General features: G+C 45.6%; 1 protein-coding gene across 1 annotated transcript in view; it reads right to left on the bottom strand.

Annotated features, from left to right (window-relative positions):
- Window positions 1–525: 525 nt before the first annotated feature.
- DOHH (deoxyhypusine hydroxylase) overlaps window positions 526–23,565 on the bottom strand; it is a 45,003-nt gene continuing 21,963 nt past the window's right edge. Inside the window, exons 3-4 of the mRNA XM_069741779.1 lie at window positions 12,821–13,058; window positions 526–1,134 (exon numbers count right to left, since the gene is read on the bottom strand). Of these exons, the coding sequence (XP_069597880.1) occupies window positions 815–1,134; window positions 12,821–13,058 (558 nt within the window). The 3' untranslated portion in view covers window positions 526–814. The remainder of the gene's footprint in view (window positions 1,135–12,820; window positions 13,059–23,565) is intronic.

Below are 23,565 nucleotides of genomic sequence, written 5' to 3'. Positions count from 1 at the left end.
GGAAAACATGAAATAGGTCTTCAACGGCAGTTCAGGATTCATAGGTCAACTTCTGCCTGGCATGGAGGTGACAAGCGTTGTATTGTTGGGAACAGTCACTGAGGTACCTCTGCGACTAATCGCACTTCTTCCTGACAAAGTCTCTCTCAGAGCCACTCTAGCGTCGGTGGGACCCCATCTGGCCACGTGGTCTGTCTGACCCAGAGAGGCTGCTTCAATTTTCAGAAGGTGTGAAACGGCACCAGATATTTTTATTACTACTCTTTCAGTCCTTGCCAAACAAACTGCAAATTGTTAAACTCCGCAGGGACCTAGGAAATTCCACTCCAAGAAAAAAAAAAAAAAAAAAAGCAAAATGATGTGCATTTTAAGCAGGCAAATAAATTTAGCTATGTACTCCAGTGGCATTGAAAAGCAATCCAACCTTCCCCCCCATGGCAAGCAAATGCCAAACCTTGTGCTAGCCTTGCCCAGACACCAGAGTTCTATGGTGGTACACAAAGTATGGAATTAAATCAATAACCATTGTAAAACAGTGTAGGCATTTATTTAAGTTCATTGTGTGTAAAGAATAGATCAGACAGGACAAAATCAAGATATTCCATTGCTATATATGAATATTGGATAACAATGCTTTGTCATTATGCATTAAGCACATAAATATTAGTGAAGCTTCAGTAGGATAGTGTCCCAAACAAAGTCCAATATTTAATTTAATAAACTAATCCTGTACTGGAAACCATAGTCCATTTTTTTATTTTAAAGTTCAAGGCTTTTAAAAGTAGCATTCTCTATAAATATTTGGTATCCCCGATTAGGAGGCCAGCTCCTGGATTTGGCTCAGACCATTTGCATACTGGAAGTCTCCGCTGTTCTCATATTCATACATATCCAAGGCCACTTCACAGCTCTCCCTAACCACCTGTTCTAGGTCCCCCACGTGTGTTCGAAGTGCTTTTAGACAGTCTTCTTGAGCAATAGATCCTAAAGCTTCAGCACACTCATGGCGGACCATTGGATTCTCCTGCAATCGATCCAATGCTGCCGCAAGCCCTGGAACTGCTGCTTCATGCTGCATTTGACCCAAGACATAGCCAATTTCATGACGGAAAAGTGAACCGCCACACTGTAGACCTGAAATAAAGAAAAATGTATTATATATATGCAGCACTGCATAGAGAATACATACAATCAAACGGAGGCAAATTCATCCCTTGTTTGACTGAAGTGTAAGACCCAACTGCCAACCAGCTTTTGGGAGTTTTCCAGGAGCCTTAAGGTACCTTCACACTGAGCAACTTTAGAACGATAGCGATCCGTGACGTTGCAGCGTCCTGGATAGCGATATCGTGTTTGACACACAGCAGCGATCAGGATCCTGCTGTGACATCGCTGGTCGGAGCTAGAAAGCCAGAACTTTATTTTGTCGCTGGATCACCCGCTGAATCGGCGTGTGTGATGCCGATCCAGCGATGTGTTCACTTAGTAACCCGATGTTTACCCTGGTTACAAGTGCACGCCGTGCTTAGTAACCCGATATTTAGCCTGGTTACCATTGTAAAATGTAAAAAAAAAAAAAAAAAAAAAACTACTTACATTCTGGTGTCTGTCACGTCCCCCGGCATCAGCTTCCCTGCACTGTGTCAGCGCCGGCCGGCCGTAAAGCAGAGCACAGCGGTGACTTCACCGCTCTGCTTTACGGCCGGCGCTTACACAGTGCAGGGAAGCTGACGCCTGGGGACGCGACAGACACCGAAAAGTAAGTATGTAGTGTGTGTTTTTTTTTTTTTTTACATTGGTAACCAGGGTAAACATCGGGTTACTAAGCGCGGCCCTGCGCTTAGTAACCCGATGTTTACCCTGGTTACCCGGGGACTTCGGCATCGTTGGTCGCTGGATAGCTGTCTGTGTGACAGCTCTCCAGCGACCACACAACGACTAAACAGCGACGCGACGCTGCAGTGATCGGCATCGTTGTCTATATCGCTGCAGCGTCGCTTAATGTGACGGTACCTTAAGGCTAAGCCGTCAATATCAGACTGGTTATAAAAGGCACAGATGATTGGCCTCAGGGAGACCAAAACATCCAACACCGCGGAGACACCATCACGTGTTTCTCAACGCAGTGATTCCAGAACACTGCCCCCATCCCTTATGGGAAATATGCAGATGCATGTAAAGAAGCTGTGGAGACACCATCACGTGTTTCTCGACGCAAGCAGTGAATAGCCAGGCCTTTCCCCGGGAAGGAACAACCACGGGAAGGGCAGCATCCTATGAAGGAAAGCCACCTATGCCAAGCATGGTATCCATCCACAGACAGCTGTTTCGGGGCTATTCACTGCTTGCGTCGAGAAACACGTGATGGTGTCTCCGCAGCTTCTTTACATGCATCTGCATATTTCCCATAAGGGATGGGGGCAGTGTTCTGGAATCACTGCGTTGAGAAACACGTGATGGTGTCTCCGCGGTGTTGGATGTTTTGGTCTCCCTGAGGCCAATCATCTGTGCCTTTATAGCCTTTTTACTAGGCACTGCTCCTAATAGCCAGATTCCTACTCCACACTGATGAGGGGCAAAAACCCCGAAACAGCTGTCTGTGGATGGATACCATGCTTGGCATAGGTGGCTTTCCTTCATAGGATGCTGCCCTTCCCGTGGTTGTTCCTTCCCGGGGAAAGGCCTGGCTATTCACTGCTTGCGTCGAGAAACACGTGATGGTGTCTCCGCAGCTTCTTTACATGCATATACAAATATCAGACTGGTGGGATGTGACACCAGGCCCCCCTCACTAATCAGCGCTTTGTAGGTCCTGTGGCTGGGTAGCTAGCAGGAGTACACAACACTGTAGTGGTAGTTTTCCCAGTACTACCACTACATATAATGTATGGCGCTGTGGTTCCCTGGCTTTGTACACTATTTATGGCTACCACAGGCCCAACAGCTGACCAGTGGGGTTACCAGCTGTCAGACCCCCACTGATCTGATATTGATGACCGATCATAAGAGTAGCTCATCAATATCCAAATCAGATTTTTTTCAATAGACTGCTTTTTGAGGAAAATATTTTACATGGTTCTTCCATCATGAGATAAAGCTGAGTTGTTTAACTCAGTAGAATAAAGGCTGCATATGTGTAACATTCACAATGCCATGCTCTTCCAGAGGTTTCTGTAGGATTAGTGGGCAGTTTCTCTCCTATATTATCACAGACGCTCGCTTTACTTACGCAGTTCTCAAAACTGAATTTGACTCCGCAGAGGTCCCAGCCTCTTCTTCGCGGCAAAAATGTTTCAACATGAACAGAGTTGAGAAAAAGACCTTAATCCTATTGTTCTACAAACCTATGAATACAGAATCAACCCCTTCAGTGCCAAGTCCAAGAAGTTAGACAATATGTTTCTGATTGTTTGGAGTGGAATAGATCTGCACAACACAAGAAGAATGTGAATCTAAGTGTGAGGAGGAGGAAGGGCAAGCAGACAAGAAAATTAAAGTGAAACTTTGAGCACAATACTGCAGCATAGCCACAGACAGACTGTTTGTGTGTACGATCTGAGGTTTATTACATTCTTTCCTTATAATGGCAGCAGGCCGTAAAAGAGACCCAGTTTGGGAATATTTTAATGAAGCTCCTTCGCCTATCGGTAAGGCAGGCATGCGTGCAAAATGCAAACGATGCAACAAAGAGATGCAAGGCCTGGTGGCGCGAATGAGGCAACATCATGAGAAGTGCGGTGATGAAGAGGACCAAAGAAACTTCTGAACAGGCAGGATCTTCAGGTTGGTAAACATTTTCATTGAATCCTATTTCTAAAGACTGAACTGTCATGTGTGAGAAAAATTATATTTCTTATTATTACTGCATGGTACTGGTTTGTGATAAGAACTACCAGATTAGAAAAAGAGTTGATTGATGAAAAAATTGCCCAGTTTATTTATGCAACGAACTCTTTTCGTCTGACTGAGAACCCACATTTCATTAATATGGTTCAGTCACTGAGACCAGGATACAGTCCACCAAGCAGAGCTGATGTTGCAGGGAAACTGCTGGATCAAGTGTATGACAGAGAAATGGAGCAATGTGCAACAGCTCTGGAGGGTAAAATTGTTAACCTAAGTATTGATGGGTGGAGTAATGTCCACAATGATCCTATCGTATGTGCTTGTATAACAACAGAAGAAGGTAAAGTCTTCCTTGCACAAACAACTGATACGTCAGAAAATGCACACAGCAGAATACTTACAAGAAGTGGCAGTAAAAGCTATAACGACATGTGAACAAAAATTCAAATGTCTAGTACGCAGTTTGGTCACTGACAATGCTGCAAACGTATCCAAGATGAGAAGAGATTTAGAAGAGCAGGGAGGGAATACAAAGCTGCTAATAACATATGGTTGCAGTGCTCATTTGTTACACCTCTTAGCCAAAGACTTAAGTGTTCCAGAAATAAAGGCTAATGTTGTTGAAATTGCTAAATACTTCCGTAATAATCATTTTGCTGCAGCAGCTCTGAAAAGGATGGGTGGAACCAAGCTAACGCTCCCACAAGATGTTAGATGGAACTCTGTGGTGGACTGTTTTGAGCAGTATATCAAAAACTGGCCTATTCTGATAACACTTTGTGAAGAAAATCGAGATAAAATAGATGGCACTGTCACGGCCAAAATCCTCAACATTGGGCTTAAGAGAAATGTTGAACATATGCTGAGCTTCCTGAAACCCATCTCTCAAGCTTTAAACAAAATACAGAAAAATAGCTGTTTAATTGCGGATGCTGTTGAAATTTGGAAGGAACTGAGTGAACACTTAAAAACAGAACTACACATGGACAGAATTAAATTACAAGCAGTAAACAAACGAATGGGACAAGCACTGACTCCAGCTCATTTTTTGGCAAATATTGTCAATATCCAATATCAGGGTCAAAACCTAAGTGCTGAGGAAGAGGAGTTAGCTATGACATGGGTATCCAGCAATCATCCATCTTTAATGCCAACTATAATAAACTTCAGAGCTAAGGGGGAACCATTCAAGAAATATATGTTTGCTGAAGATATTTTAAGGAAGGTCACACCAGTAAACTGGTGGAAGTCACTTAAGCTCTTGGATTTAGAGACTGTTCAAGTAATGATTTCACTTTTAACAGCAGTAGCTTCTTCTGCAGGCGTTGAAAGAATATTCTCTTCCTTTGGACTCATTCATTCTAAATTGAGAAATCGGTTGGGACCCAATAAAGCAGGAAAGCTTGTTTTTCTTTTCCAGATTATGAATAGGAACAAAGAAGAAGATGATGATGAAGATGACGACAAGTGAGCTACAGAGGACAGCAGGGACAGTAGTATTTAAGTTTTTCATGTGTCGGCTGGGATGACAGTCTAAGTTTCTTATAGTATATATATATTTTGTTTAGCCAAATTAGTTAACAAACACGGATGTTTGTTTAAGCAAATAACTTGTGCTGTAATGTTGTTATTGTTTCAGTTGAATAAATCTATTTAAATTGTTATTAAGGTCAGGATTATTTTTCTCCTTCCTAAGTACAACAGAACAGTGGTGTCCAAATATGAATGATTAACCCATTAAACTGGGGAGAAAAAAGTAAATTCTAAAAATCTTCATCTACTTGCATGTTAAAGTAGCAAGAACTAGTTTAGGTAGAAACTTTGATTTAAATCACTGATTTAAATCAAATCCACCCTGCAACCAAGTATTGAGTGCATTTACTGAATATACATTTGAGTAGGCCAACATTTCGGATTTCAAAACCTTTTTTCAAGCTGGTGTTATAAAGTATTCTAATTTACTGAGATAATGACTTGGTTTTTATTGGCAGTAAGCCGTAAACATTAACAGAAAAACACGTGAAATAGATCACTCTGTTTTTAATGACTATATATGAATTTCACTTTTTGTATTGAAGAACTGAAAAATTAACTTTTTGATGATATAATTTTGTGAGAAGCACCTGTATATACACTGCTCAAAAAATAAAGGGAACACAGACTATGTGCACACGATGTGTTTGAGGCTTTTTTTTTTTTTACACGAGCGTAAATGGTCCAAAAACAAGGAATGCGGCAAAAAAAATAAATAAATAAAATAAAAAAAAATGCATTACTGTCTATGGGAACGCATGCATACACATGTCTTTGTGTACGCATGCGTTGATGTGCTTGCGTACTTCAGACTGCGCATGTCTGGGATCTGATTAAGACATGCCCATTAAAGACACACCCTCCTGGAAATTCCAAACGCATAAAAAGCACATGTAAAACGCATGCAAACGCTGCATTATTTTTCTTATTATATGTAAGCTGATGCGGAAAATAAATGCTGCATTATCAGACGTCTGCATGTGTTTTTTCATGCGTTTTCGGTTGCGGACGATACGCTGCGGACATAACCGCAAATGTGAAACTAGCCTAAAGCAACATCCCCACCACCCCCCAAAAAAATTTCTATTCTAGAGTTTTGATTACTTTTCTCCTCACGGCGTTTACCGATTGTGTGGATATACTTTACATGCTGCCGAGACGGCATCTTTTCAAGCAGTATAACAGCTGATCAGATCAGTTGTGCCCGAAATAGCTGCAGGTGAAATCGCGATCCACCGGTGGCTGTTAAATTTAACATGCCCGTGTTGGAAGCGTGTCATAAGATGTGCCCATCGTTGCCCATCACATGATCGCGGGGCGCCAATGGGTTGGCATAACAACCCGGGATCTGCAAGAGACCCCTATGGTTGTCATTCCCGATCTATTATAGCTGCCCTGTGGCCGCAACTCAAAGCAGATGATCAATTCTGCTATGTGTAGCACAAGCGATCAGACGATTGAGACTTTAGGTCTGATAAGATGACTATTAACCCCTTCCCGACCCATGACGCCACGTAGGCGTCATGAAAGTCGGTGCCAATCCGACCCATGACGCCTACGTGGCGTCATGGAAAGATCGCGTCCCTGCAGATCGGGTGAAAGGGTTAACTCCCATTTCACCCGATCTGCAGGGACAGGGGGAGTGGTAGTTTAGCCGAGGGGGGGTGGCTTCACCCCCTCGTGGCTACGATCGCTCTGATTGGCAGTTTCACTTTCAACAGCCAATCAGAGCGATTTGTAATATTTCACCTATTATAACTGGTGAAATATTACAATCCAGCCATTGCCGATGCTGCAATATCATCGGCCATGGCTGGAAATACTAATGTGCCCCCACCCCACCGATCGCCCCCCCCCCCGGCCCCCCGATCTGTCCGGTACACTGTTCCGGCTCCCCTCTGTCCTGTGCTCCGCTCCCCCCCGTGCTCTTGTCCGCTCCCCCCGTGCTTCAATCACCCCCACGTGCTCCAATCACCCCCCCCGCACTCCGATCCACCCCCCTGTGCTCCGTTCCACCCCCCCGTGCTCCGTTCCACCCCCCGTGCTCCGATCCCACCCCCCGTGCTCCCACCCACCCCATCATACTTACCGATCCTGCCGGGGTCCGTCCGTCTTCTCCCCGGGCGCCGCCATCTTCCAAAATGGCGGGCGCATGCGCAGTGCACCCGCCGAATCTGCCGGCCGGCAGATTCGTTCCAAAGTGCATTTTGATCACTAAGATATAATCTATCTCAGTGATCAAAATAAAAAATAATAAATGACCCCCCCCCCCCCTCTTTGTCACCCCCATAGGTAGGGACAATAAAAAATAATAAAGAATTTTTTTTTTTCCACTAATGTTAGAATAGGGTTAGGGGTAGGGTTAGGGGTAGGGTTTCGGTATGTGCACACGTATTCTGGTCCTCTGCGGATTTTTCCGCTGCGAATTTGATAAATCCGCAGTGCTAAACCGCGGCGGATTTACCGCGTTTTTTCTGCGCATTTCACTGCGGTTTTACAACTGCGATTTTCTATTTGAGCAGTTGTAAAACCGCTGCGGAATCCGCACAAAGAAGTAACATGCTGCGGAATGTAAACCGCTGCGTTTCCGTGCAGTTTTTCCGCAGCATGTGTACAGCGATTTTTGTTTCCCATATGTTTACATTGAACTGTAAACTCATGGGAAACTGCTGCGGATCCGCAGCGTTTTCCGCAGCGTGTGCACATACCTTTAGAATTAGGCCATGTGCACACGGTGCGGATTTGGCTGCGGATCCGCAGCGGATTGGCCGCTGCGGATTCGCAGCAGTGTTCCATCAGGTGTACAGTACCATGTAAACCTATGGAAAACCAAATCCGCTGTGCCCATGGTGCGGAAAATACCGCGCGGAAACGCTGCGTTGTATTTTCCGCAGCATGTCAATTCTTTGTGTGGATTCAGCAGCGTTTTACACCTGTTCCTCAATAGGAATCCACAGGTGAAATCCGCACAAAAAACACTGGAAATCCGTGGAAAATCCGCAGGTAAAACGCAGTGCCTTTTACCCGCGGATTTTTCAAAAATGATGCTGAAAAATCTCACACGAATCCGCAACGTGGGCACATAGCCTTAGGGTTAGGGTTGTGGTTAGGGGGGTGTTGTGGTTAGGGTTGTGATTAGGGTTATGGCTACAGTTGGGATTAGGGTTAGGGGTGTGGGGGGGTTAGTGTTGGAGGTAGAATTGAGGGGTTACCACTGTTTAGGCACATCAGGGGTCTCCAAACGCAACATGGCGCCACCATTGATTCCAGCCAATCTCGTATTCAAAAAGTCAAATGGTGCTCCCTCAATTCCGAGCCCTGACGTGTGCCCAAACAGTGGTTTACCCCCACACATTGAGTACCAGCATACTCAGGATAAACTGCGCAACAATTACTGGGGTCCAATTTCTCCTGTTACCCTTGTGAAAATAAAAAAATGCTTGCTAAAACATCATTTTTGAGGAAAGAAAAATGATTTATTATTTTCACGGCTCTACGTTGTAAACGTCTGTGAAGCACTGGGGGGTTCAAAGTGCTCACCACATATCTAGATAAGTTCCTTGGGGGGTCTAGTTTCTAAAATGGGGTCACTTGTGGGATGTTTCTACTGTTTAGACACACCAGGGGCTCTGCAAACGCAACGTGACACCCGCAGACCATTCCATCAAAGTCTGCATTTCAAAAGTCACTACTTCCCTTCTGAGCCCCGACGTGTGCCCAAACAGTGGTTTACCTCCACACATGGGGTATCAGCGTACTCAGGACAAACTGGACAACAACATTTGGGGTCCAATTTCTCCTATTACCCTTGGCAAAATAGGAAATTCCAGGCTAAAAAATCATTTTTGAGGAAAGAAAAATTATTTTTTATTTTCATGGCTCTGCGTTATAAACTTCTGTGAAGCACCTGGGGGTTTAAAGTGCTCAATATGCATCTAGATAAGTTCCTTGGGGGTCTAGTTTCCAAAATGGGGTCACTTGTGGGGGAGCTCCAATGTTTAGGCACACAGGGGCTCTCCAAACGCGACATTGTGTCCGCTAACAATTGGAGCTAATTTTCCATTAAAAACGTCAAATGGCGCGCCTTCCCTTCCGAGCCCTGCCGAGTGCCCAAACAGTGGTTTACCCCCACATATGAGGTATCGGCGTACTCGGGAGAAATTGCCCAACAAATTTTATGATCCATTTTATTCTATTGCCCATGTGATAATGAAAAAATTGAGGCGAAAAGAATTTTGTGAAAAAAAAAAAAGTACTTTTTCATTTTTACAGATCAATTTGTGAAGCACCTGAGGGTTTAAAGTGCTCACTAGGCATCTAAATAAGTTCCTTGGGGGGTCTAGTTTCCAAAATGGGGTCACTTGTGGGGGAGCTCCAATTTTTAGGCACACGGGGGCTCTCCAAACGTGACATGGTGTCCGCTAAAGAGTGGAGCCAATTTTTGATTCAAAAAGTCAAATGGCGCTCCTTCCCTTCCAAGCCCTGCCGTGCGCCCAAACAGTGGTTTACCCCCACATATGAGGTATCAGCGTACTCAGGACAAATTGGACAACAACTTACGTGGTTCAGTTTCTCCTTTTAGCATTGAGAAAATAAATAAATTGTTGCTAAAAGATAATTTTTGTGACTAAAAAGTTAAATGTTCATTTTTTCCTTCCATGTTGCTTCTGCTGCTGTGAAGCACCTGAAGGGTTAATAAACTTCTTGAATGTGGTTTTGAGTACCTTGAGGGGTGCAGTTTTTAGAATGGTGTCACTTTTGGGTATTTTCAGCCATATAGACCCCTCAAACTGACTTCAAATGTGAGGTGGTCCCTAAAAAAATGGTTTTGTAATTTTCGTTGTAAAAATGAGAAATCGCTGGTCAAATTTTAACCCTTATAACTTCCTAGCAAAAAAAAAATTTTGCTTCCAAAATTGTGCTGATGTAAAGTAAACATGTGGGAAATGTTATTTATTAACTATTTTGTGTCACATAACTCTCTGGTTTAACAGAATAAAAATTCAAAATGTGAAAATTGCGAAATTTTCAAAATTATCACCAAATTTCAGTTTTTAGCACAAAAACGCATAATTTATTGACCTAAATTTACCACTAACATGAAGCCCAATATGTCATGAAAAAACAATCTCAGAACCGCTAGGATCCGTTGAAGCGTTCCTGAGTTATTACCTCATAAAGGGACACTGGTCAGAATTGCAAAAAACGGCAAGGTCTTTAAGGTCAAAATAGGCTGGGTCATGAAGGGGTTAAAGCAAGCGAAGTTTAAAAAAAAAAAAAAACACTGGTACCACCAGATTCAGAAACATCCGATCAAAATATAAATTAATCCGATCAGTAAACACCGCAACGAGAGAAAAACAAACAAAAGAAAAAAAAAAAAGACAGAATTGTGTTTTTTTTTGGTTGCTCCAACACTGCAATAACAAGAGTTCAAAACATCGTATCTACCCCAAATAATAAAAACGTCAGCTTGGCGCAAGAAATAAGCCCTCGCCCAGCACCAAAAATTGCAATTTTATTTTTTTTTTAACAAACTTTGGATTGTTTTTTAATTACCACAAAAAAATTAAAAAAAAATAAAGAACCGACCGTATATACTCGAGTATAAGCCGACCCGAGAATAAGCCGAGACCCCAAATTTTCCCACAAAAAACTGGGAAAACTTAATGGAGTATAAGCCTAGGGTGGGAAATGTCAAAAGTAAAAATAGATACCAATAAAAGAAAAATTAATTGAGACATCAGTATGTTGTGTTTTTGAATATCCATATTGAATCAGGAGCCCTATATAATGCTCCATAAAGTTTAATATGTCTCCATAAGATGCTCCATATTAAAATATGCCCCATATAATCCTGCATAAAGGTTAATAATGGCCCCATAAGATGCGCCATAGACACATTTGCCCCATAAGATGCTGCATACAGACACTTGCCCCATATAGTGCTGCACAAACGTTATGGCCTCATAGATGCTCCATACAGGCACTTGCCCCATTTGCCTTTGCTGCGATAAAAAAACAAAAACAAAAAACAAATCACATACTCACCTCTCCGTCGCTCAGGCCCCCGGCACTTTCAATATTCACCTGCTCCTCATTCCGGCGCCGCTCCATCTTCAGCGTCCTGTGCACTGACGTTCAGGCAGAGGGTGCGCAGTAACCACGTCATAGCGCCCTCTGACCTGAGCGTCACTGCAGAAGACGCTTTAGACGGAGCGGTGCCGGAACGGGGAGCAGGTGAATATCGCGCTGCGCTCCACCTCCCCATTATACTCACCTGCTCCTGGTGCAGTGCAGTCCCTGCTTCCCCGGCGCTGCTGCTTCATCCTGTACTGAGTGGTCACCTTACCGCTCATTACAGTAATGAATATGCGGCTCCACCCCTATGGGAGGTGGAGCAGCATATTCATTACTGTAATGAGCGGTACCATGTAACCGCTGAGTACAGGAAGAAGCTGGGGCGCCAGGGAACTGCAAGGACCGTGCCAGGAGTAGGTGAGTATAATTAGACAGCCCCCGCTCCCCCTTCCCTGTCGACCCTGACTCGAGTATAAGCCGAGAGGGGGACTTTCAGCCCCCAAAAAATGGGCTGAAAATCTCAGCTTATACTTGAGTATATATTGTATATATTTTCAGTATCTCTACAAACTCGGAATGACCTGGAGAATTAATGGCAGGTCAGTTTTAGCATTTAGTGAACATGGTAAATAAAAAAAAAAAATAAAAAAATAATCAACTTAACAATTGTGGAATTGAACTTTTTTTTTTTTTGCAATTTTATGGCACTTGGATTTTTTCCCCGCTTTCCAGTACATTATATTGTGAAATCAATGGTGCCATTCAAATGTACAACTACAAAAAACAAGCCCTCACATGGCCATAGTGACGGAAAAATAATAATAATAAAAAAAAAAAAAAAAAATTATGGCTCGGGGAGCAAAAAACGAAAGTGCAAAAGCAGGGAATAGCCCAGGTCGAAGAGATTAATACACTGGACTGTTACAAAAGCGGTCATACTTATTTTTTTATTATTTTTTAATGTGATGTAAAAGGAGTCAGATTAATTTTTAAAAACTTAAATGAATAATACAGGAGCACAGTTCTGGCAGGTATCTCATAGCAACTCGCATCGTGACTGCAGGGTGACAGATTATCGTGTGAATACTTAGCCCCGTGAGCTTTAAATGCTGCTGTCAGATATTCACCACTGCATTTAAAAGGTTACCAGGAGTTTTGCTCCACTTGTTGCTCTGAAAGGCATGCATGTAAACTTGTTTTCCGAGCTTGCATTGAAGATAGAGACCAAACATATGATGGAATACTACATCAAATGTCGGAAAGGGGTTTGCTCCCCCTTTTATGCATGTTAAAAATAGAAGTAAATAAAAAATGTAAAAATGAAAAAAGTAAAATAATTTTTTTTTCTGAAATGGCTTACCATCTATCAATGCCAGAACTGCATCCTTTCCTCCAATATTTCGTAGAGCAAACATGGCCCGATAGCGCTCAAATAGCTGTAAGTTGTCATCTAACAAGATGGCCCGCAGTTTAGGTACATCTCTTTCCTCAGCAGGAGGAGCAGGGTCCACTGACAGAAAAGGATTATCATCAGGAGCATCCGGGTTACTCTGAAGCCATTCTATCCTTTGAATGGCAAGCTGGCACGTCTCAGCAACCTAAAGGGGAGAAAAAAAAATTAAAAAAGTCAATAAATTACTATACTTCTTTCAGATGCCAACTTCTTCTGTTTCTCCTCAACATAGCACACATCAGCAGTAGGTCGCGGGCTCAGGAGCTACCTGTAATACTTAGCTGGCATTTGCCCATAACAGCAATGAACAGAGATCGCCATGATTCCTGCCATCTCCTATTAATATGCCCCTGTCATCACTGACAGTGGTGTTTAGCATACAGGTCCTTCTCAAAAAATTAGCATATAGTGTTACATTTCATTATTTACCATAATGTAATGATTACAATTAAACTTTCATATATTATAGATTCATTATCCACCAACTGAAATTTGTCAGGTCTTTTATTGTTTTAATACTGATGATTTTGGCATACAACTCCTGATAACCCAAAAAACCTGTCTCAATAAATTAGCATATTTCACCCATCCAATCAAATAAAAGTGTTTTTTAATAACAAACAAAAAAACCATCAAATAATAATGTTCAGTTATGCACTCAATACTTGGTCGGGAATCCTTTGGCAGAAATGACTGCTTCAATGCGGCGTGGCATGGAGGCAATCAGCCTGTGACACTGCTGAGATGTTATGGAGGCCCAGGATGCTTCAATAGCGGCCTTAAGCTCATCCAGAGTGTTGGGTCTTGCGTCTCTCAACTTTCTCTTCACAATATCCCACAGATTCTCTATGGGGTTCAGGTCAGGAGAGTTGGCAGGCCAATTGAGCACAGCAATACCATGGTCAGTAAACCATTTACCAGTGGTTTTGGCACTGTGAGCAGGTGCCAGGTCGTGCTGAAAAATAAAATCTTCATCTCCATAAAGCATTTCAGCCGATGGAAGCATGAAGTGCTCCAAAATCTCCTGATAGCTAGCTGCATTGACCCTGCCCTTGATGAAACACAGTGGACCAACACCAGCAGCTGACATGGCACCCCACACCATCACTGACTGTGGGTACTTGACACTGGACTTCAGGCATTTTGGCATTTCCTTCTCCCCAGTCTTCCTCCAGACTCTGGCACCTTGATTTCCGAATGACATGCAAAATTTGCTTTCATCAGAAAAAAGTACTTGGGACCACTTAGCAACAGTCCAGTGCTGCTTCTCTGTAGCCCAGGTCAGGCGCCTCTGCCGCTGTTTATGGTTCAAAAGTGGCTTTACCTGGGGAATGCGGCACCTGTAGCCAATTTCCTGCACACGCCTGTGCACGGTGGCTCTGGATGTTTCCACCCCAGACTCAGTCCACTGCTTCCTCAGGTTCCCCAAGGTCTGGAATCGGTCCTTCTCCACAATCTTCCTCAGGGTCCGGTCTCCTCTTCTCGTTGTACAGCGTTTTCTGCCACATTGTTTCCTTCCAACAGACTTACCATTGAGGTGCCTTGATACAGCACTCTGGGAACAGCCTATTTGTTGAGAAATTTCTTTCTGGGTCTTACCCTCTTGCTTGAGGGTGTCAATGATGGCCTTCTTGACATCTGTCAGGTCGCTAGTCTTACCCATGATGGGGGTTTTGAGTAATGAACCAGGCAGGGAGTTTATAAAAGCCTCAGGTATCTTTTGCATGTGTTTAGAGTTAATTAGTTGATTCAGAAGATTAGGGTAATAGGTCGTTTAGAGAACCTTTTCTTGATATGCTAATTTATTGAGACAGGTTTTTTGGGTTATCAGGAGTTGTATGCCAAAATCATCAGTATTAAAACAATAAAAGACCTGACAAATTTCAGTTGGTGGATAATGAATCTATAATATATGAAAGTTTAATTGTAATCATTACATTATGGTAAATAATGAAATTTAACACTATATGCTAATTTTTTGAGAAGGACCTGTATAACCCCTTTCTGACCTCAGACGGTATAGTACGTCCGAGGTCAGAAGCCCCGCTTTGATGCGGGCTCCGGCGGTGAGCCCGCATCAAAGCCGTGACATGTCAGCTGTTTTGAACAGCTGACATGTGCCCGTAATAGGCGTGGGCAGAATCGCGATCTGCCCGCACCTATTAACTAGTTAAATGCCGCTGTCAAATGCAGACAGCGGCATTTAACTCGCGCATCCGGCCGGGCGGCCGGAAATGACGTCATCGCCGACCCCCGTCACATGATCGGAGGTCGGCGATGCTTCAGTATTGTAACCATAGAGGTCCTTGAGACCTCTATGGTTACTGATCGCCGGTAGCTGTGAGCGCCACCCTGTGGTCGGCGCTCACAGCACACCTGATTTTCTGCTACATAGCAGATCGATGCTATGTAGCAGAGCCGATCGTGCTGTGCCTGCTTCTAGCCTCCCATGGAGGCTATTGAAGCATGGCAAAAGTAAAAAAAAAAAGTGAAAAAAATAAAGTGAAAAAAATATAAAAGTTTAAATCACCCCCCTTTTGCCCCAATCAAAATAAATCAATAATAAAAAAAAAAAAAAAAAAATCAAATCTACACATTTGGTATCGCTGCGTTCAGAATCGCCCGATCTATCAATTAAAAAAAAAAAAAAAGCATTAACCTGATCGCTAAATGGCGTAGCGAGAAAAAAAAAATTGAAACGCCAGAATTACGTTTTTTTGGTCGCTGCGACATTGCATTAAAATGCAATAATGGGCGATCAAAAGAACGTATCTGCACCAAACTGCTATCATTAAAAACGTCATCTCGGCATGCAAAAAATAAGCCCTCAACCGACCCCAGATCATGAAAAATGGAGACGCTACGAGTATCGGAAAATGGCGCATTATTTATTTATTTTTTTTTTTAGCAAAGTTTGGAATTTTTTTTCACCACTTAGGTAAGACATAACCTAGTCATGACATAACCTAGTCATGTTAGGTGTCTATGAACTCATACTGACCTGGAGAATCATAATGTCAGGTCAGTTTTAGCATTTAGTGAACCTAGCAAAAAAGCCAAACAAAACAAGTGTGGGATTGCACTTTCTTTGCAATTTCAACGCACTTGGAATTTTTTTCCCGTTTTCTAGTACATGACATGCTAAAACCAATGAGGTCATTCAAAAGTACAACTCGTCCCGCAAAAAATAAGCCCTCACATGGCCAAATTGACGGAAAAATAAAAAAGTTATGGCTCTGGGAAGAAGGAGGGGAGTGAAAAAACGAACACAGAAAAACGAAAAATCCCAAGGTCATGAAGGGGTTAAACAGCGCAATCGCCATCAAATGTGCACACTGGCAACCAATGGGGGACCAATAAGTTACACTGGCAGCCAGGAGCACCTGATGGCCCCTGTTACCATCTTGCTTTTTTTTTTTTCTTTCTTAAGATCAGCTATAGAATCAAATGAAATCACACTTAAAATGATCGCACGTTTATGTCCCACGGGCAACTTAAAAAAAAAAAAAAAAGTTACTCACCCCCACTTTTTCCAGTTTTAACTCCTTCACCCCAAAGCCTTTTTTCAAACTTCCTGACCGAGCCATTTTTTTTTTCTTTTCAATTCTGACCACTGTCACTTTATGAGGCCATAACTCTGGAACGCTTTAACAGATCCTGGTGATTCTGAGATTGTTTTCTTGTGACATATTGTACTTTAATAATACTGGTAAAATTTCTTCAATATGACTTACGTTTATTTGTGAAAAAAAGTGGAAATTCGGCGAAAATTTTGCAATTTTTGAAATTTGAATTTTTATGCCCTTAAATCAGAGAGGTATGTCACGAAAATTAGTTCATAAATAATATTTCCCACATGTCTACTTTACATCAGCACAATTTTGGAACCAAATATTCTTTTGTTAGGAAGTTATAAAGGGTTAAAAGTTGACCAGCGATTTTTCATTTTTTCAATAAAATTTACGAAAAGGAGATTTTTGTGTACTCACCATAAAATCTTTTTCTCCGAGCTACTCATTGGGAGACACAGGACCATGGGTGTTATGCTGCTGCCACTAGGAGGACACTAAGTAAACAAAAAGATTAACTCCTCCTCTGCAGTATAAACCCCTTCACTGGCTACAATTTCAACCAGTTTGGTAGTAAAGCAGTAGGAGCATGAACAAATGACAAACTATGTCAAAAACCAAGAAGTAACAACAAGCCAAACAGGCTAACAGGGTGGGTGCTGTGTCCCCCAATGAGTAGCTCAGAGAAAAAGATTTTACGGTGAGTTACAAAAATCTCCTTTTCTCCTACGACTCATTGGGGGACACAGGACCATGGGACGTACAAAAGCAGTCCCTGGGTGGGGAGCAATATGCTAATACGGGCAGCACGGTGGCGCAGTGGTTAGCACAGCAGCCTTGCAGCGCTGGGGTCCTGGGTTCTAATCCCACTCAGGACAACATCTGCAAAGAGTTTGTATGTTCTCTCCGTGTTTGCGTGGGTTTCCTCCGGGCACTCCGGTTTCCTCCCACATTCCAAAGACATACTGATAGGGATTCTAGATTGTGAGCCCCATCGGGGACAGTGATGATAATGTGTGCAAAACTGTAAAGCGCTGCGGAATATGTTAGCGCTATATAAAAATAAAGATTATTATTATTATTATTATTATTATTATTAATACCCCATGTACCACTGGCTTACGGCTAAGGAACTGCCGCTTGCAGAATGCGCCTGCCAAGGGCGGCGTCTGCAGAAGAGAGCATGAATGTGGTAATGTTTGGTAAAAGTGTGCAAACTGGACCATGTCGCAGCCTTGCAGACCTGCTGTGCTGACGCCTGGTGCCGAATGGCCCACGAGGTGCCCACCGACCGGGTAGAATGGGCCTTGATCCCAGCTGGGATAGGAACACCTTTGGCACGATAGGATTCTTCACTGGTCGACAGAATCCATTTAGCTAGAGTAGCTTTGGAAGCGGGAGAACCCTTCCTTGGCCCCTCTGGAAGTACGAACAGGACATCCGACATGCGGAAGGGAGCCGTCCGCGAGACGTACCGACGAAGAGCCCTTACCACATCAAGAGTGCAGAGCCTTTTCAATGCGGTGGACCGGTGCCGGACAGAACGAAGGCAGAACAATCTCCTCATTGAGGTGGAAAGAAGAAACTACCTTGGGCAGAAAAGCGGGAGAGGTCCTCAATACCGCCTTGTCCGGATGAAAAATTAGAAACGGAGGGCGGCAGGAGAGTGCAGCCAACTCCGAAACTCGCCTGATGGACGTAATGGCCACTAGGAAAACTACCTTCCAGGAGAGGAAGGTCAGGGAAACGTCCTGTAGCGGTTCGAAGGGAGTCTCCTGAAGGGCTCCGAGAACTAAATTAAGATCCCACGGATCCAAGGGCATTTTGTAGGGAGGCGCCACATGGGAGACTCCCTGGAAAAAAGTCTTCACCGGCAATCTATTGGCAATCTTTCGCTGGAAAAGGACTGACAATGCCGAAACTTGACCCTTTAGAGAGCTAAGAGCAAGTTCCGACTCTAGTCCAGATTTGAGAAAATCCAATATGGCAGGGATAGAAAATACCAGGGGAGATCACCCCTGTGCGTCGCACCATGAGAAGAAAATTCGCCAGGTACGGTGGTAACTGCGCATGGATACGGGTTTCCTAGCCCTGATCATGGTGGAAGACACCTTGGGAGTGAAACCCGCTTGGCCTAGAATCCAGGATTCAACGGCCAGGCCGTCAAAGACAGGGCCCCTGAGTTCTGGTGGTAAATCGGGCCCTGTGAGAGAAGATCCACGCGATCTTTAAGACGCCAGGGAACGTCGGCGACCAGCTGAACTAGTTCCGCGTACCATGCCCGGCGCGGCCAATCCGGCGCGACGAGGATCACTGGTACCCCTTCTGCCCTGATCTTCTTGATGACCCTCAGCAGCAGGGGAAGAGGGGGAAAAATATATGAGAGGCGGAATTGGTGCCAAGGCAAGACCAGGGCATTTGCTCCAATGGCCCGTGGGTCGAGTGACCGTGCAAAGAACTGTGGAACCTTGTTGTTCAACCTGAATGCCATGAGATCCACATCCGGGGTCCCCCAGCGATGACAGATCTGCTGGAAAACCTCCGGGTGAAGAGACCACTCGCCCGAGGCGAGGCCCTGGCGGCTGAGGAAGTCCGCCGCCCAATTCTCCACACCTGGAATGTGGATCGCCGATATGGGCGAATGGTTGGATTCCGCCCAGAGCAGGATGTGGGACACCTCGAGCATAGCCGTCTTGCTACGGGTTCCCCCTTGACGATTGATGTATGCCACGGCCGTGGCGTTGTCAGACTGGATTCTGACTGGATGACCCGCCAGAAGGTGGTGAAACTGGAACAATGCTAGTCTGATGGCTCGTATCTCCAGGAGATTGATGGGAAGGTGAGTGGACCACCGCCCCTGAGCTGTGTGATGGTTGAAAACCGCCCCCCAGCCTATGAGGCTGGCATCGGTGGTCACCACCAGCCACCGCACAGGGAGAAAAGATCTTCCCTGGGTTAGGGAAGACTTCAACGTCCACCACCTGAGGGTCTTTCTGACCCATGGGGGCAGAATGAAGCGGTGGTCGAGGGAGGACGGATTGCCGTCCCACGCCGACAGAAGAGCATGCTGAAGGGGACGGAGGTGAAATTGCGCAAATGGAACCGATTCCATGGCTGCTACCATCTGCCTGAGAATGCGCATGCTGAATTGGATGGAGTGGGAGACTGGACGGGAAAGACTGAGCTCCCTGCTGCAAGGCCAAGGCCTTGTCTTGAGGGAGGATGACCAGACCACGAGAAGTGTCAAGAGTCATCCCAAGAAAGGAGATCCGCTAGGCCGGAATCGGAGAGGATTTTTCGAAGTTTATCTTCCAACCCAGGCGAGAAAGAGTATCCACTGTGAGAGCGACAGACTCTTCGCAGGCTGGGTAAGAAGGACCCTTTATCAGTAGGTCGTCCAGGTACGGAAGTACCACCACTCCCCTGGAATGAAGAATGGCCATGGCAGCCGCCATGACCTTCGTGAAGACTCTGGGGGCGGTGGCGAGACCGAAAGGCGAGGCCACAAATTGGAAGTGTTCTCCGCGACATGCGCAGCGGAGGAACTGTTGATGTGGAGGAAAAATTGGGATGTGGAAGGTAAGCATCCTTGATGTCTATGGACGCCAGGAATTCTCCTTTTTCCATGGACGCGACCACAGACCGTAGGGACTCCATTCTGAAGTGACGGATTTTCACAAATTTGTTTAGCAGCTTCAGGTCCAGGATCGGACGGAGCGATCCGTCCTTCTTTGGGACCACGAATAGGTTCGAGCAGAACCCTTTGGTCTAGGGGAACCGGGATGACTTCGTCCCTTTGAAGTGCCCGTATGGCCTGGAGAAGAGCTGTTGTCTTTGATTTTGGAGGGCAAGACTGGAAGAAGCACGTGGGGGGGGGGGGGGGGTGGTGAGAGAAAATTCTATTTTGTATCCGGTGGACACCAGTTCCCTGACCCACTCGTCGGAAACGACAGAGTCAGGCTTGGCGGAACAAAAGTAACCACCCTCCTACGCTGTTGGTGCCCCCTGGATGCTGCAAGTAGTCATTGCGAGGAGGATCTAAGGGAAGTGGCTCCCTTAGACCCCGGAGGTCTCTGTCTGGGTTTCCAATTACGGTTAGGTCTGTAAGAGACCTGGGAGCCTCGGTCACCGCGCGGGCCACGTCCTGATGCGGAGGTAGAGGGAGTAGAAGACCAGTTGGTATTGTTACGAAAAGGCCGAAATCGGGGTTGTTGTTGTTGTTGATACCGAAACGGCCGGGTAGGCTTTTGCTGGGGAAGAAATTTACTTTTCCCCCGGTGGCATCCGGAGATCATTTGGTCTAATTTTTCTCCAAACAAGCGACCAGCCTGGTAGGGCAGAGACGTCAAAGAGCGCTTGAAGGCCGAATCTGCTCGCCAATCCCTGAGCCACAGGGCTCTTCTAATGGAGATTGCATTCACGGCTGCCTGTGCAGCGCAATTGGAGGCGTTGACTACGAAGTCCCCAGCCTGGGCTATCTGGTTAGCCAGGTTGATCGCTTCTGGAGGTAAGTTGCTAACTTGGTCGTGGAAAGTGTCTCGGCCCAAGCGACCATAGCCTTAGCCACCCAGGAGGCAGCGAAGGATGGGAAGAGAGAGGCTCCTGTGGCCTCAAAGACGGAGCGAGCCAGATAAGAACCCCTCTGACCGCCAGATTGATTAACAGAGGAGCCGTCTGACAGGGACAGGATGGTTCTGGAAGCGAGATGTGACACAGCAGGGTCGACTGAGGGGGACTGCAGCCAGTCCTTGATTGGTTCCTGAGAAAAGGGATATTTGGCCTCTATGGGCTTTTGACCCATGAAGCGTTTATCGGGACGGTCCCTATGTTTTTGTACAATTTCATTGAACTCCGGATGAGTGACAAAAACCTTTTGGACACGTTTAGTCTTTTTGAACAACACTAAGTGTTCGGGCGCAGATACGGATTCCTCAGTCACCTTCAGGGTCTGGTTGACCGCCTCGATGAGAGTCGAGTGTCTCTTCGGAGGGGGAAAAATCCTGAACACAGGAATCGTCGGACTCACATTCAGAATTGTTTGGGTTGTCTGGAGAAGGGGACCGGGAAACGGAGGCCGCCGACGCTGAAAAACCAACTGGCCCATGGTCAGGGGATGGAACATGGACTCGTTTTCTGGAACCCCGAGAATGGGAAGATAGAGTACGCCCCCTGCTGGTGGACGGATCCGTACCGTCGCCCGAATCCACCGTGGACTGACCTGAAGGGGGGCCCCGGAGGAAGTCAACCGCCCTGACTAGAAAATCCATAGATCGTGACAGAGAAGCTGCCCACTCAGGGAGACTAGACTCCGCAGGGTTGGCGGCATCGGCGGGAGGCGGCTGCAGATGCCGGGACACAATCCGCACACAACGGGTTAGTGTGAGCTCGGGGCAGGGCCGCATTGCAAGTGGCACATACAGTGAAAAACACTGTGTGCTTCTTGTTACCCTTTTTAGTCTCCTTGGATTGAGAGTGTCTTTAGAGACAGAGCGGGCAGTATACGCAGGGAAGGGGTTAAGCTTTCTAGAAGCAGCTTACCCACGGTCCTGTGCCTGTGTCTCCGGGGAGGAATTAGCCGTGGCGGTTCCTGGAGTGCTGGTGGACGCGTGGACTCCTTGCAGAGAGAAAGAGCAATATGGCCCCCGAGATCTGCAGGGCGCCTCTCGTCCCAGACGAGAAGCGCCGATATAGGGGGTGGGTTACGGCCGTGGGAGGGACCTGCCCACTGCAGCCTACTCCGGCTGAAAAGCCAGGGACTAAATTTCCGGCCTGCCCGGCGATGCGCGGCCGTAAGGAGCGTCGCTGACACCGCAGGCCCCCGACCCCTCTCCCCAGGGACTCCCGCAGGTAACATCGGCGCCTCCCTAGAGCTTCGGGGGCAGGAGAGATGTGTACTTACAGTGCCCTCCGGTCGGCGGTCCCCCTGTCACCTGTGCGCTCCACTCCCATTCAGATCCTCTTCAGTAACGCCGGCGCCTGTCTGAAGATCTTGCAGGTGCTGCAATCCTTGTGCAACGCCATAGTGTGGGCCATGTCTGTGGGGCCCTCGGAGAGATACAGAGCGGATTCTGTGTGCTCGCCGTCCAGCGGGGGGGGGGGGGGGGGGGGGGGGGGAAAGGGAGATCGGGACCAAGATGGGAACCGTCGCCCCAGTAAAAACTGGCGTGCTCCAGTGTCGCAGGAGAGGGACGGGGAGGTATACGCTCCTGTTGCTGGTTCAGGGGAGAGCGGGCCCTATAAAAAGGGATCCGTCGCCCCCTTCACTCCGTTGGAGAAAAAATAAAAATTTACATAAAATTAAAAATTAAAACAAAAAAGTTGGGGTCTGAAAACAGACCCAAGTGCCTCCTACAGACACTAAGCAAGAACTGGTTGAAATTGTAGCCAGTGAAGGGGTGTATACTGCAGAGGAGGAGTTAATCTTTTTGTTTACTTAGTGTCCTCCTAGTGGCAGCAGCATAACACCCATGGTCCTGTGTCCCCCAATGAGGCGTAGGAGAAACCATTTTATTTTATTTTTTTTTAAGGGACCAGCTCACATTTGAAGTCACTTTGAGGGGTCTGTATGACAGAAAATTCTCAAAAGTGAGACCACTCCAAACACTGCACCCCTCAAGGTACTCAAAACCACATTCAAGAAGTTTATTAGCCCTTCAGGTGCTTCTCAGGAGCTGAAGCAACGCGGAAGGAAAAAAATGAACATTTAACTTTTTAGTCACAAAAATGATCTGCAACAATTTGATTATTTTCACAAGGGTAAAAGGAGAAAATGGTCCACAGAGTTGTTGTGCAATTTCTCCTGAGTACGCGGATACCTCATATGTGGGGGAAAACCACTGTTTGGGTGCACGGCAGGGCTCGGAAGGGAAGTAGTGTTTTTTGAATGCAAAATTGGCTGGAATTGAGAGCGGACACCATGTCGCGTTTGAAGAGCCCCTGATGTGCCTTAAACATTGGAAACCCCCCACAAGTGACCCCATTTAAGGAACTTATGTAACCTCACCGAAAATTATAACGTTGAGTTGTGAAAATAAAATAAAAAACATTTTTCCACAAAAATGATCTTTTAGCCCCAATTTTTTT

Source organism: Ranitomeya imitator, chromosome 1 (assembly GCF_032444005.1).
Source record: "Ranitomeya imitator isolate aRanImi1 chromosome 1, aRanImi1.pri, whole genome shotgun sequence".
NCBI classification, from domain to species: domain Eukaryota; kingdom Metazoa; phylum Chordata; class Amphibia; order Anura; family Dendrobatidae; genus Ranitomeya; species Ranitomeya imitator.
Note: the sequence above shows the minus strand (reverse complement) of the source record. Positions and strands in the feature narration are given on the sequence as shown.